The 14,182-nt window shown below is 36.2% G+C and overlaps 1 protein-coding gene across 1 annotated transcript; it reads left to right on the forward strand.

The window, feature by feature from the left end:
- The first annotated feature begins 535 nt into the window (after positions 1-535).
- On the forward strand, positions 536-13,476 carry LOC139148074 (prostate stem cell antigen-like). Its single transcript, XM_070719365.1, has 5 exons — positions 536-574; positions 9,644-9,716; positions 10,169-10,290; positions 10,455-10,554; positions 12,309-13,476. The coding sequence occupies exons 2-5, from the start codon at positions 9,683-9,685 to the stop codon at positions 12,452-12,454; spliced, it is 402 nt and encodes a 133-aa protein (XP_070575466.1). The 5' UTR covers positions 536-574; positions 9,644-9,682; the 3' UTR covers positions 12,455-13,476.
- Positions 13,477-14,182: the final 706 nt, after the last annotated feature.

Genomic DNA, 14,182 nt, shown 5'->3' on the forward strand with positions numbered 1-14,182 from the left:
TCAATAGTGCACTGTTAGCCAAACATAGTTAACAAGGATTTGTGACTTTTTAAGGATTTCTTGAAACCTACTCAGTGTCGCTACAAATTCATTTTTCCTGCTTTCTACTTAAATGTACGACACACATTGTAAATTAAAACAGAATTGGGATCTCGGTAAATCATGACGACAGATTGAAGTGTTGGTATTATCCACAGTGCCTATTATAACAGGCAATGGAGATACTGATGTGATTACATGTACCTCTACTCCTGACAAAATCTATTGTACGCAACTTGGGCCATATAAAAAAAACTACTAGATTAGGGAATGGGACAGAAAAAAACGTGAAAATGTGAAAAATAATAATGATAAAGTGTAGATAATAACTATGCACAGATTTAATCACAAGGAGGAAGTTCGTGTGGTGTTATTGGATCTCATTTATCAATGTCAACGTGGCCCAATGCCTTAAACTCGTATGATTTGAAGGCGTTGACATCGGTAGCCAAAAAAGGCAGGCGTCCTATAAAAGGCGGTATGAGTGTTCATATTAACATCGCCTTCGAAGCCGAGAACATCAGCAAGCCGACAGGTGAGTAGACTAGACTTGTTAAGGTTTATCAGGCCAAGGCTAGACAAAGAGGGGCCTCTGATAAGGAATAATGATGTGATTTAAATTTGATGAACTGAAATTCGTTGGATGTCGCATTTGTCTCATTTTCGTTCTTGAATATTAACTTTGGTTGATTTTAATAAGATATCAAATAGATGAGAAATTCTATCATGTTAAAAAAATCAATACTTATTATATTATGAACAATTACTTCGTAAAGACACTTTGTGCGAGTCTGTGACCGATGAATGGGACTCAATACAGACACCGCCAGTGGTTTAGTGACTGAAACGGGCTCCCGTTCCGTTTACCCCACACTTGAACAGATGCCTTTCACGCTGAAACCTACGCATGCCGAATTTACCTGACTTATGCGCTGACACCGCGCGTTCACACAGTTTGGTGAATACGATTTAGATCATATGATTGTTTCGCTCATTACTCTCAAAGAGTTTACATAAAAGTAGCATTGATGCGTAATAACCTTCTGAAATAACTGCATTTTATCAAACTAAAAGCCGACTTGAACAAATTCTAGTTTGTGCAGAGCGATTGAATGTATTCCAAAAAAAAGAAGCCGTAAAAGTGATTGTTTTCATGTCTCACTCACGGTTTTCCCATATAAAGGGCTGGAAGTAAATCTGTGTCTGATCACCGTGTGTACAACTAAAACACCCGTCTGTTAGCTTTTTAGGAGGGTCCTCGAAGTGTCGAAAGTTCGCCAGCGATGATATTTCACCCAGGCCCTTTTCCAAACATTGCATTTTTTCACATCCTATTTCTCCGTAGGCAGTATGTATTGGCTTCTGTGTTGCGGTTGCGGCACACTTGCCGTCGATGAGAAATGTCTACCGTTACATTAAGATAGTATGCGCGTTGAAATTGAAATACTTAACTTTAACACATTCTCTTACTAAATCAAAAATAGAAATCCTGGGTCAGAGTGCAAAGTATTGAACTAGTGAAACAAATTACCAAACATTTTGCGACATTTGAAATTCAACATGGCCTCCATCTTTGTGTTAACTCTATCGGGAAACTTATTGTTGGATTTGCGAAAAAAATAAGAGTGAAAATTTTCCTTCCTCCAATAGCTTACAATGAGCCCCAACAAGTGGTAGATCGGGAAAGAATTCTAAAAATGTGTGATTCTGAATTATCTGTCCTCTAGGCGCGTTCTACCTTAATCGATCATTAGCTCAAAGTAAGATGTAATCTCCGTCTGGAAAGCATTGCACAGCCATTGTCTGAATGGGTAAATATCTTGTGCTTGTATGGAGGTAGAGTTGAGATAAACAACACTGTAAATACTGCTACAATATCAGTAAATTCGTGCTTTCGGGATGAGGGATTACTTACTTTTAAGGAACGAAAAGACGTCGCCACGGTTGTGTAAAAAATAAAAAAATACAATAAAATAATAATTTAGCAAAATAAAAGTAGTTTTCAGTTGTTTTGACGAGCTGAGTCGATGCTCATTCGTGTTAAATATGATCCTTAATTTCCAGTCCCGTTGTAAAAAGTAAAATTTCTCTAAACATGGCATTCCCCTGATCAAAATTTGACGTACGTGCATGGCATTGATGACTACTGACGGCGAGTGAAATTGACGCTCACAAGCACTGTTTAGACATGTTTTCTTTTGTTATTTAAACAGTTGTAACGTCCAAAAGTTTTCCTTTATCATTTAATGTTATTGATGCTTCATTCATAATGAAAATATTATTTGCAGAAATGATACGTTCCTTGCTGAACAACTATTGCTATGGTCACATGATTGTTGAGCAAAATTTCTGTACACATTTTGACTGTGCGTTCATCATAAAATTAGCATATGTGAAAAAGTAACCTCCCTCCGGGTTATAGTCGTGATTGAGAGCATTTGCAGTCTCGAATCTGAGCGTGAACTCATTGCTCCTTAATGCACACAGTGTACGTCAGGATCGACATCAGTATTAGCAGTGGTGAGATTTTTTCCCCTCGCTCCAGAATGAAGAGGTATTTATTCTTTATGCGGAGGGTAGGGGAGAGTTAGTGGAATTCACGCTGCATTTGAAACGTGAAAAGTGCCCTTCCTAAAATTTGGGGGTTGCCAGTTGTAAGACCTTTCCTTCCAAAACGACCCTTTACAACGAAATCATACTTGAAGAATCCCATCATATAGATTGTGCTACATTTGTACCACTGATGTACAAAGTGGCACTGTCAATGCATAATATGATGCCGGATTAATTGTGTTTGTGTATGAGATGAATAATAAAACGAGTATGTGTTCACATTTACAGGTGCATGAAGCACAATGCGTTTTTTCGGGAGTGCCGCTTCACCCTCATTTGGAAGGTTTAAAGGCACCAATTGGATGATTGGTGGAATTTATCTCGCGCTCTGTTCGTGCGTGTAGTTGCACAGGTTGTTAGAAGCCTTTAGTCCTACGTAGCGCCTCCCCTGAACTGGCGGTGGAAAGCGGAAGGAAGGCGTGTGGTGACATTGTACGAATAATCACTGCTCGGCTCATTAGGCGCTCCAGCCACGTAAGATGTATAATACAAACAAGCGTTTCGTGAATTTGAAAATAAAGTGTCAACCTATCCCCAAAAGTCAGGCTGTATGCATCTTTATGGAAATGTCATTGCCTATAATCTCAAGTTGCCGTATGCACAAACTCTAGTCATATTACCTTGCTTAGCGTATACAGAAATCGGCATTTTGCTTTCACATTGTACGAAGACAGAATAAAAAGTCAACTCAATAAGCTTAACAACGAAAAGTCATCCGTATTGTTTGTGAGCAAATCCCTTTCCACTTTCTGTTTCTCAGTCTAAGAAATTTCAAATACTGGCTAGGATTTCTTTATTGCTTGAAGTAGCTAAGCAAAGCAAGTATTATTTCTTATCACTGAACACCAAAAATCGAGACTGTATCAGGTTCAACTATATCGAACTAAAAATCTGCTACATTATTATTATTATTATTTATTATCATTATTACACTTTATTTAAGTAGGGTAATCTGATCGCAAACAGTAATTGTAATTTCCATCAGAGCCTTCCTGAGCAAAGAGGCAAAAATTCACGAACAAAATCGTCAAATTAACAAAACACATATGGAATGGGAGAACAGAAGATTGCGAAGACAAAAGAAAAAAAATGTCTAGTCTAAGTCAGAGCCTTCATTACAATATTTCATGAAAATAACCACGTAGTTCTGATTTAAAGGTCGACAAGGCTTCACAGTTATAGATATTTGGTATGGAAATCTAAATTTTCGTAGCTCGTTAAACAAATAATCTTTGACCTATAGCATGTCTGTCCGAAACATTGGTGGGTAAAGGTTACCGTTACTACATGGTAACACACTGCGTTGCGTGCAACTTAGCAATCGACTTGGCGACTTCATGCAGCGTTATCAAAATGTCCATCGCAGAGTTTATTTTTGCATGTGTACTACTGATTGATTTATACTCGTCATCCAAACAAGGCAGGATACAAGGATTGCTTGGCAAACACTGCTTATCTTAAATCTTACAGAAGGAGTGTTAATAATTATTCCCAAAAGTAAAATATGATGAAATCCCGTTCACAGCAAACATAAAGAAACCCGCAACACTGCTGTGTTTGGTAGTCACCGAACAAAACCAAGGCGGGGCATTTTTGGCAATGAAGGATGGCGTCTTATAGTGACAGGAGAGTAGGCACAGCTGAATAATTGTAGGGTAAATACAAATACTGATAAAGACCTAGGAATGTATGCAACGACCTGGCCGTGTCCAATGTGGAACCGGATCCTTTACTTGGCTGTTCAGAACTTAAAAATCCTCGGTTTAGCCGGGGAGTGGCCACTGCGACAGGAAGGTATAAATTACTACCTTTCAAGGACATCAAGCCACTCTAACATGCCCATATCACTGCAGCTAAGATTGTGTCAAGGGTAAGGAAATCTGACCACATCACCTCTACACCAAAGGAACTTCATTGGTTACCGGTATAATACAGGATCCAATGCAAGTTCTTCTGATTACATACAAGGCATTAAATGTCACTGCTCCCGTGTACTTATCAGATCTACTTCACATCAAATGACTGTTTTGAGACCGGCAAAATTTTGACCGAGGAAATGTTGATTATTCTTAAAGTACTTAAGCAGTGGAATTCCAAGGGATGGCGTCATATTTGTTCTCAAAGGCTGATGACATTTGCATACTAGGCAAAATGTTAGGGATCAGTTTCTCAACTTTGATCAATCGATAGTTTTCTCTTCAGGCTCTCAAATTTGTTAGTAGGTTCTTCTGAAGGCCCGAACTAAGTTATGTCTAAACTAAAATGAATGTGAACGTGAAATTTTTATGAAACAGGTTTTTTGTTAATAGTCGAGCCAGCGGCTTACTGACTACGCATGCGCGTATTCATAACATACTATGCGAGTAACCGGAAGTGTACCCTACTTTCGTGGGCGCCGCCATGGTTTTTTGAGCGCTCGTAAATATAAACAAATTCGAAACGTGCTTGCTATTATTTTATGACATGCCATTGATAAAGTATATGTTTTTTATTAGCGAGTAATTATATTATCCACCCTATACAAAATATCGGTACTATCACGCCTAAAACATAAAAGAAGAGAGAAAACTGTCGTGCTTATGAACGAGAACGTTCGCAAAGAATTTTTTTTTTTTTTTTTTTTTTGAAAAAGATAAATTTATTTCAACATAGTCACAAATAAAACAAATCTACATAACTGTGAATGCGTTAAAATTACAATGCGTCTTGTGTGAAAAAACAAATAATTAGCTGTTTGATTACAAAGATCATCATATGAATGCATTCAGGATGCATTCTTCTCCTTCCAGTCTTACAAGGCTTGAAAACTTTGTGATAAAATCCTCAGTTTTGTTCATCATCTTATAAATGAAATACAATGTATTCATCCATGAGGAGAGATGACATTTCAATTGCATGACATAGGATTGAAGGGAAACTTTAATCCCATCAAGAGTAACCGAATTTCGAATATTCCAAACTGTATATTTTACAAAGGAAGTAATACAGTAAATAATGTCAGATGTTGCATTATTATCATTTTCGATTCCTGCAATTGCTAATCTTTTGATATTGATATTATTATCAAAGTTGTGGTTTCTGACAAAGAAAGAAATACATTTCTGCCAGATTTCTTTAACATATTTACACTCAAATAAGATGTGTTCCAGTGTTTCTTCTTGGCCACAAATATGGCATTTCCCATCACTTAAATTGAAAGTTTTGGCCAAGCTTCCTGTGACTAGGCCTCGATGGAAAATCTTCCAATTTAAATCATTTACTGAATTGCTGACAATTTCTGTTGAATTAAGACGGCTGAATAGAGTAGCTTTGTAACTGTCAGTAAGACTTAGATTCTCAGCCCATTTTTGACCAATCTGACCTCTGACTGCATGCCATTTCTTATCAACTAATTTCCAATAAAGTGACTTGGTTTTGACCTCACTTTTTGTCAGACCATAATTCTCTAAGTCTAAGATATCATAGTTTTCTTCATTTTGGATGTTGAAGAAATGATTTGTTTCCAGGAATCTGGAATAGCTTGAGGAGTGTTTCATACTCTGTTTTGATTTCCTCTTGCACATGTCTATTTGTACCTCCTCTAATTTTGCAATTATTTCCCATTGTTGAAGCCAGTCATTTCTGTCATCATTCCAAATGTCCCTAAGCCTTAAAAATGCTTAAGAATGCTTGGATGGAATCTTAGAAAAGCGCCCTCTGTGTCAATAACTTGGTACAAAATTTGCCCGTCCAGACGTAACGCTGGTTTTCAGCTTACAATATATCGGAAGTTGGGCGGTACAGTTACTCTTGCAACGTTAATGATGGCACAAGACGTCCCTTGTTAAACACTATAGGTAGTTATTATGGTAAAAATTGCTAATTTATGTCAAACTTTTTTACACATAATACAGAAAATCTATAGGCCTACCTACTGGGTCTGACATCATCGTGTACGTAAACTGTTTTCATGAGGGTAAAACGGTCATACTTGTAAAAACGTATATAGAAAGTAGTAATTAATTCTCTTTTATCCTTTACGATCACTAATCATGAATCGATACAAATAACATTTTTAATCTCAACACCTGGCGCGACACCAAGGGCTGAGCCCTATATAATAGTATAGTGATTTTGACTACGTGATTAACTCTTGTATCGGATTAAAGGCGGAACCCCCTTTAAAAGGGAGCGAAGCTGTGGAGGCGTTCATTGTGTAAGTGGACATCAAACAGGCAACACGCGGGAACACGCTCCAGAAAATGCCACTTTATAGTTTTTACCGGCAGCAAAAACGCAGACAGACTACGACGCGGTCAGCGCGAAGCTGCTGCCGATCGCTGTGTGGTTATATTCCAATTCTAACGCAACTGGAAGACGATTTTTTAGGAAATTCTAGCGTTGGTGGTGGGGAATCAATGACCGTTGGCGATTTGAACCGACCGTCAATCCGAAACGCTTGTATAAACTCTGTTTACAGGATTAGCAAAGGTGACAAAAGGTCGAGATCAGTTTGTAATTAGTGTTATAGATATCAAACATCGTACTGGCCAGGATTTTTACTGGGAGGAGAACTCCACTAATGCGAAAAACTGGCATCGAAAATTGCCGCTTTAAATGGGTATGACTTTTTAGCCAAACTTTGTCTACGGAGTGCTTGTGATGTCTCATTAAAATGGTGTCCGTCAACGTGTTTGTAAAATATTGCATTTATAATTATTATTGCCAAAATAGTAAAAGCATAGTCATTTCAGTAGTCTCTTGTTGTCTTTTTAGTAGATTTAATGTTTTGCAGTAGTTCCGTTCATCATTGCTTTGTGTGATTACTAACAGTTGTGGATTATGTGCTGTTAGGTCGTTGGATGAAAATATGACCCAGTGATTCTTATTTAGTGTATTATATATACGTTACATTCATACTATAGGAGCTCTTGGTATGAGAGACTTTTTACTAACCCTTATTCCCCAAATTGCCACATAGGTAAAACTCCGCGCAAGTAATTCTTTGATTACATGACCATAACAATAGATCACTTAACCTTGCGGCCATTTTTAATTTAAACTTTAAAATTGACCTCATTTGCATAAAAATTAATCCATCAAAATTCTGTTCTAAATTTTTGTAGACCACAGGGCTAGGCTCCTTCATGCTAAATATCAAGGTCATAGGCCCTGCCGATTTTGAGAAGAAGATTTTTGGGGATGCCACTTGACCTTTGACCTTGGCATCTTCCTGCAGCTTATTTACAATGCACATGTCTTATTCTGGGCTTGCAAATAGAGCTAGGGGTTTGATTTTTGGTGCATAGTGATAACTATGGGAGCAAATTTTTTTGACAAATGTCACATGACCAGCCACTTCGATACCTCATTAATTATGTACATATCTATCTCTGGGCTAGCCAATGAAGCTAGAGGTCTGATTTCTGGTATATAGGGATAACTATGGTATGCAATATTTTTGACAAAATGTCCCACGATCTCGATGACCTTTGGCCTAAAATATACATATATGTCCGTAACTCAGTAACCTCAAGTGCAGCACCCTTCATATTTAGTATGATGGGAGACCTATGATGTCACATCCTGTACCTCATTAAATATGCACATATTTAATTCTGGACAAGCCTGTTGAGCTTCAGGTCTAATTTTTGGTATACAGGGATAACTATGGGATACAATTTTTTTGACAAATGTCATATGCCCTTGATGACCTTTGACCTCATATATATACATATATATATATATATATATATATATATATATATATATATATATAATATATATATATATATATATATATATATATATATATATATATGTCCATAACTCAGTAACCAAAAGTGCTATACACTCAATATTTGGTATGATGGGAGACGTTATGACGCTACATCACATGCTTCATTAAATATGCATATATCTAACTCAGGGCAAACCATTAAAGCTAGATGTCTGATTTTTGGTATATGGGGGTAACTATGGGATACACATTTTCGAAAAAAAATGTCACGTTACCTCGATGACCTCTGAACTCGATTTCACAAATTTACCCGAAGCCTTTCATCTTTTTGCATATCTCTTTCTCTTATCGACCCTATGCATCAAAATTTCTCGAAACCTGGTCATTGCATCTTTTCAGCTATATTCTTCAAAATGTTTTCATAACGATCTCTCACCCTCCAATTATGTGCAATTGAATGTTTTCTTTTAAAATCAACAATTGAAATACAAGTTTCCTAATTATGAAGAAACAACTTATACGGTAACGTAAATCAGAAAACTTTAATTCTGTGTCGAGGTATGCATTAGTGCGAGCCATTGTTCAGTTGTAATTAGATACCTCAGTACATTAAAGAAGTCGCTATATTTTAAAATTTAGTAACTGTTAATATAATAATCAACTCACATATTTAAGCAAATACAAAATACAGCTATTGTTTTTTATAACTATGCATTCCGATCACATTTAATAGTGATCAAAACGAACCAAAAACTTGGTCATCAAAGCATTACTATTCTTTTTTCCTTTGATTTCCGCAAGTAATAATGGTTGTGTACCTTCCATTACATTCGTTCTTCCGATAGATTTTTTCTACTCGAATATAAAACGTTACAGCTAGTGTTAACATGTCAGCACTACGTAATATACGTAATATGGGCAACAATCATGATACTATGGAATGTTAATCAGCTTTTTTGGATTCAGTAGTGGAAATGACATTGAAAATTATTTTGTAATGCAATGTAATGCAACGAAATTACTATGACTTTGTAATACAACATTCTTTAGAAAAAAAATAGAACAGTAAAAAATTACAGCTATATTCCTTATCAGTTAGATAAGATTATCAGACTGAATTTAGATAAGCTTGCAACCCCTCTGTCATCAAAGAGAGAGAGACAGAGAGAGAGAGAGACAGAGAGAGACAGAGAGAGACAGAGAGACAGAAAGAGACAGAGAGCTCTGTGAATTAGAAATCAGATATTAAATCAGCCTTTTATTTATTTTTAGGATAAGCCGTCATATTATCGATTGACAAGCAAGATAGCAATGTCTCGAGTCAAGTTTATATTAATAATCCTTGGTAAGTAGTGGTTGATATGCGCCGTTCTGTGATGTTACTTGTGATCTACAAACCCAGATGTAACATTAATTATTCATGACGTTCGCGAGTGATGTTCACTGATAACATGGATCGGTCAATCCTACACTACAGTATTCAGACATAACCCGAACTGATTATTACTTTGTACTTGAAGTAATATGTATGTATGTATGTAAGTATGTATTTATTCATGTATTCATTCATGTATTCATGTATATATTCATGTATTCATGTATGTATTTATGTATTTATGTATGTATTCATGTATGTATGTATGTCTGTATATGTTCATGTACTTAAAATAATTGCAATACCTTTTGATAATGATGATGATGATGGTGGTGGTGGTGATGGTAAGACGATGATGATGATGATGGTGCTGGTGCTGGTGCTGGTGATGTAATTAATTTGAATTTTCTCGTTTCAAACAGGCGTTGCCTGCAAAGTGTCCATCGCCTTAAGGTGCTATAGTTGTAGTGGAACTAGCTGTCAGACGAGTTTTGAAGACAGCGGTAGCAATTGCAGTTCTCTTATCACCAATCCCCGTTGCTCGGTAGGTCCAGTAAGGTACCCATTCTCTGTCTCCGTGTACTTGTCTTCTGTCTGTCTTAGTGTCGAGTTAAAAATCAATGTATCTTTGGCTGTAAATATGACTGTGTGTATTGCGTGGCATGATACAGAGTGGTCCTTGATGTCATTTCGTTTCTTGCTCCGTAGGTTAATCGGGGCGAAATTGATGGAACTGTTCTAACCTTCGTCAGAAGTTGCATCAGTGAATCAAGCTGTGTCAACGGATGTGTGGAGGAAAAAAGTGAAGGTAACGAAATTAGTATATATATTTCATACAAGTTGAAGAAAGAGTACAGCAGACAGAGATAGGCAGAAACAGACTCAAAGACATACACATAGACACACAAAGAGACACAGGCAGACACACAGACAAAGACATAAGACAATGACACACAGAGACAAAGACAGAGACACAAATATATCTATATCTATATCTATATATCAAACTATATGTATAGGATAAAACCCGAATACGAGGGCTCTTCTGGTATATAAAGTCCAACCCAACGATAAATGTCGAGGCCGCAGGTCGAGACATTTTATCCTAGGGTTGGACTTTATATGCCAGAAGAGCCCGAGTACGAGGGTTTTATCAAACTTAAAAACTACCGCCCATAACTGATATATTTTCGTTTTCAATCTGTTTACGTCTACCTTCCCCTTTGTCAATGTAACATGTTTAGGATATGAATTAAAACTTTTATTTCTGAATCAGCCTTCCAATGTAATGGAACATCCTGTAAATGCCCTAGGGCACATTTGTTTATGTTTGTACCACCGCAGATTTTGTGTTGCAGCTGGTTTCCTCTGTGTTGCCAAATTTGAATATTAAAACGTACCAGATGTCTATGTTCAATTTTGATTGGAAAGTACTTTACTACGGTGCTGTCATTCGCTTCTGGAATTTGGTGACCAAGGTTTTACGAGTAAATAAAACCCCTTGAATTGAGCAATATATATATATATATATATATATATATATATATATATATATATATATATATATATATATATATATATATATATATATATATATATATATATATATATATATATATATATATATCTGATTGTCTGTACACTGCAAATTTTGGTGCTTTGAAAAAATGACCTATGTAGGATTCGAACCCACGCCACCAATTTCAGTTGGTATGCTCTACCAACTGAGCTAACGGATCAGTTCATGTTGGTATTTGGCTGCATTGATCCTGATGATGAACTTGAAATCCGTCAATGTTGCGTCAGAAAACATTTATACTGCTGCAGGGATGATTGGTACTTGTCTTTGGTTATCATCTATTCTTATCATGTTATTTGATGCATTGAAAGGGGCTCTTTTGACGAGGTAGACAACACAAAATATCGGTAACATAGCGTATTAAAATGTCAGTGGTGTAGAAATCAAACGTTTCAATCGCAAATCATCGACGAAGATACATAAATTCATACAAATTCTAGTATCGACTGTATTTTGTATTTTACACATATATTTTAATACTCCATATTTCCGTACGCTTCATTTCCCTCCCACTTTTGCGTTTCTGGGATTTGAAAATAAATTCTGAACAGCTGAATTTTGTTTACGTGTAAAAGCAATCCAGGTCCCTATCCACCACATGTGGAATATGGATTCACCGTAGTCATATAACTGTCATGTGACGTCATACTATAGGGATAACTTGATATGTGTATGTTGGTATGTTGTGTATATATATATATATATATATATATATATATATATATATATATATATATATATATATATTTGTTTTGTGTAGAAAAGCTAGCCACCCAGAGAGGATAGCCAGCTATGCTGACTCTACGAAAGAAATTTGTTGTGAAAATGCAAACTTGTCATTAGCATAGCTCTGCATGAATTTTGCGATTTAAGAAACATACTTTTTCTGTAATTTTAATGTATAGTATTTCTTTATTGTTTTTGAATGTCGTCTTTCGTGAGTGCAACTTTGAGTATTAATTTGACCTTTTGAAATATTTCAGGTGTAACAGCCAAAATCTGTCAGCAATGCTGCGACACTGATCTGTGTAATACTGGGAATACTGGGATGCCACTCACACCAATTGTACAACTACTTGTCAGTGGTGCGGCTATGGCTCTTGTAGTTTCTACGATAGCCACAAAATGATAGTCTAGCTTGTGAAGTGTATTTTCTCGCTGTTTGCAGACATGTTATCTAAAATTATCAATCGCATGCAAACGCATCTGATATTTCAAAAATTGCAGCGTATTTCATGTAAAAAGTTGTTCAATAACTCACTGCGTAAGGAAAGCACGAAGTAATCTGCGAAATCACAACCCATTTGAAATTCACCAACTTTTGAATTGATGTAAATAATTAGCACGGAATGAAAGTGTATAGCTAAAACGCTGGCTAATTTGTCTCACAAACTTTATCTGGCCTTTTTACTAACAAAACCTGAATGTTTCAACTTGTTGTGTCATTTACTTATCTTATGTTGTGTTTAACGTGAAGTGAAAAGTGCGGATTTTTAGCTGAAAGCACAAAACATATTTCAACTTTAGGCTGTTATTAGTACATTGCAGCTATTTAAGTCAGTGAAAACATGGACCAAACCTCTAGCCTGTCGGACATGCCCAATACAGTCTGTGACTTTGCAATGTGTTGCGGTTTACCCAAGCTTATGGAATTATTTGTATGTACAACATTTCACACAGTGAGCCGTAGAGCCTACACGAAATGCATTGAAGCACACAATGATTTTCATTATTTTGCATTTTTAAAAAAGACATAATACTTCAGCATAGAATGGATAGTAGCGGCCAATTTTATTGTACTCTGTGTTAATGTCTAACATTGTTACATACATTTGATCGACTTTGGATGGAAATTCTGAATGTTCCTACTATGGAATAAAAATTTTTACATAGCATATACCAATACACAGTTCTGAGCATTACAAAGAGTGATAGCTAAGAGACTTTTATGGAACCGTTTGGAAAATACGAAATATGCTTTTAATGTATTTTCTCGCCACAGGCAACCTTTTATAAAAGATTATGTTGTAATTCTTTTTAAATATCCTATAACGTTTAAAGTTGAAGAAACATATGCATGTTTTACTAGTTGCTTTTCTGTAATTGCACTTGCACAATCTAGATTAAAGAGCAAATGTTGACTTGAACGGAAATGTCACATATATTGTCGAATGCATCCTCAGTTCCTGCGCATAAAATTTGAGAAACAACTGACTCAGTGTTGAAAATACATTTTCCGTCCATTCACGAGACTTTACGAGACCTTGCGTCGATTGCTGTATATTTAAAAAGACGTATGATCGGTTCATCCGTGTGAAAAGGTGGAGTTGCATGAGAATAATTTAATGAAGTAAACCACTGTCATTGAAAGATAAATATGTTTAAAGTAACTGATGCAACGAGGCTAAAACGATCAAGAAATGCTAACAGTTGATATAGGCATAAGTAGATGATTGAGAACTCTTGTCGTTAGTTTAGCCACTTTAACTTTTCAAGGAGAGTGAAGAAAACTGAAGAAATTAGTGTGCGCATGCTCAGAGAAAAATCGCTCGCGGCAACGGTACGATTTCGTCACAGATAGAGAACGTCAGTGTGCAAAAAAAACTTCTTCACAGCTAAGCTTGAGCTTTTCATGAGACGTTTCGGTTTTTTTTGACGATATAATATACAGTTATACCCTACAAAAGTAATGCTACCCATTAATTTCGATAGTGTGAACTTGCTACTACTTCAATCGTGCGATATTTACCACGTAAATGTGTCAGTGTACAAATTAAAGACGAATGTACATCCATTGGGTGCTTCAGTCCCAAATGAGTATCTATCTAGCCGGTATACCTTTGAGATCAAACCATAA

The sequence above is a fragment of the Ptychodera flava genome, chromosome 2, assembly GCF_041260155.1.
Source record: "Ptychodera flava strain L36383 chromosome 2, AS_Pfla_20210202, whole genome shotgun sequence".
NCBI lineage: Eukaryota > Metazoa > Hemichordata > Enteropneusta > Ptychoderidae > Ptychodera > Ptychodera flava.

Coding starts and splice junctions, on each gene's coding strand:
- LOC139148074 (XM_070719365.1), top strand. CDS start 9,683: ATGTCTCGAGTCAAGTTTATATTAATAATCCTTG. Junction 9,717..10,168: donor GTTTATATTAATAATCCTTG/GTAAGTAGTGGT, acceptor CGTTTCAAACAG/GCGTTGCCTGCAAAGTGTCC. Junction 10,291..10,454: donor TCACCAATCCCCGTTGCTCG/GTAGGTCCAGTA, acceptor CTTGCTCCGTAG/GTTAATCGGGGCGAAATTGA.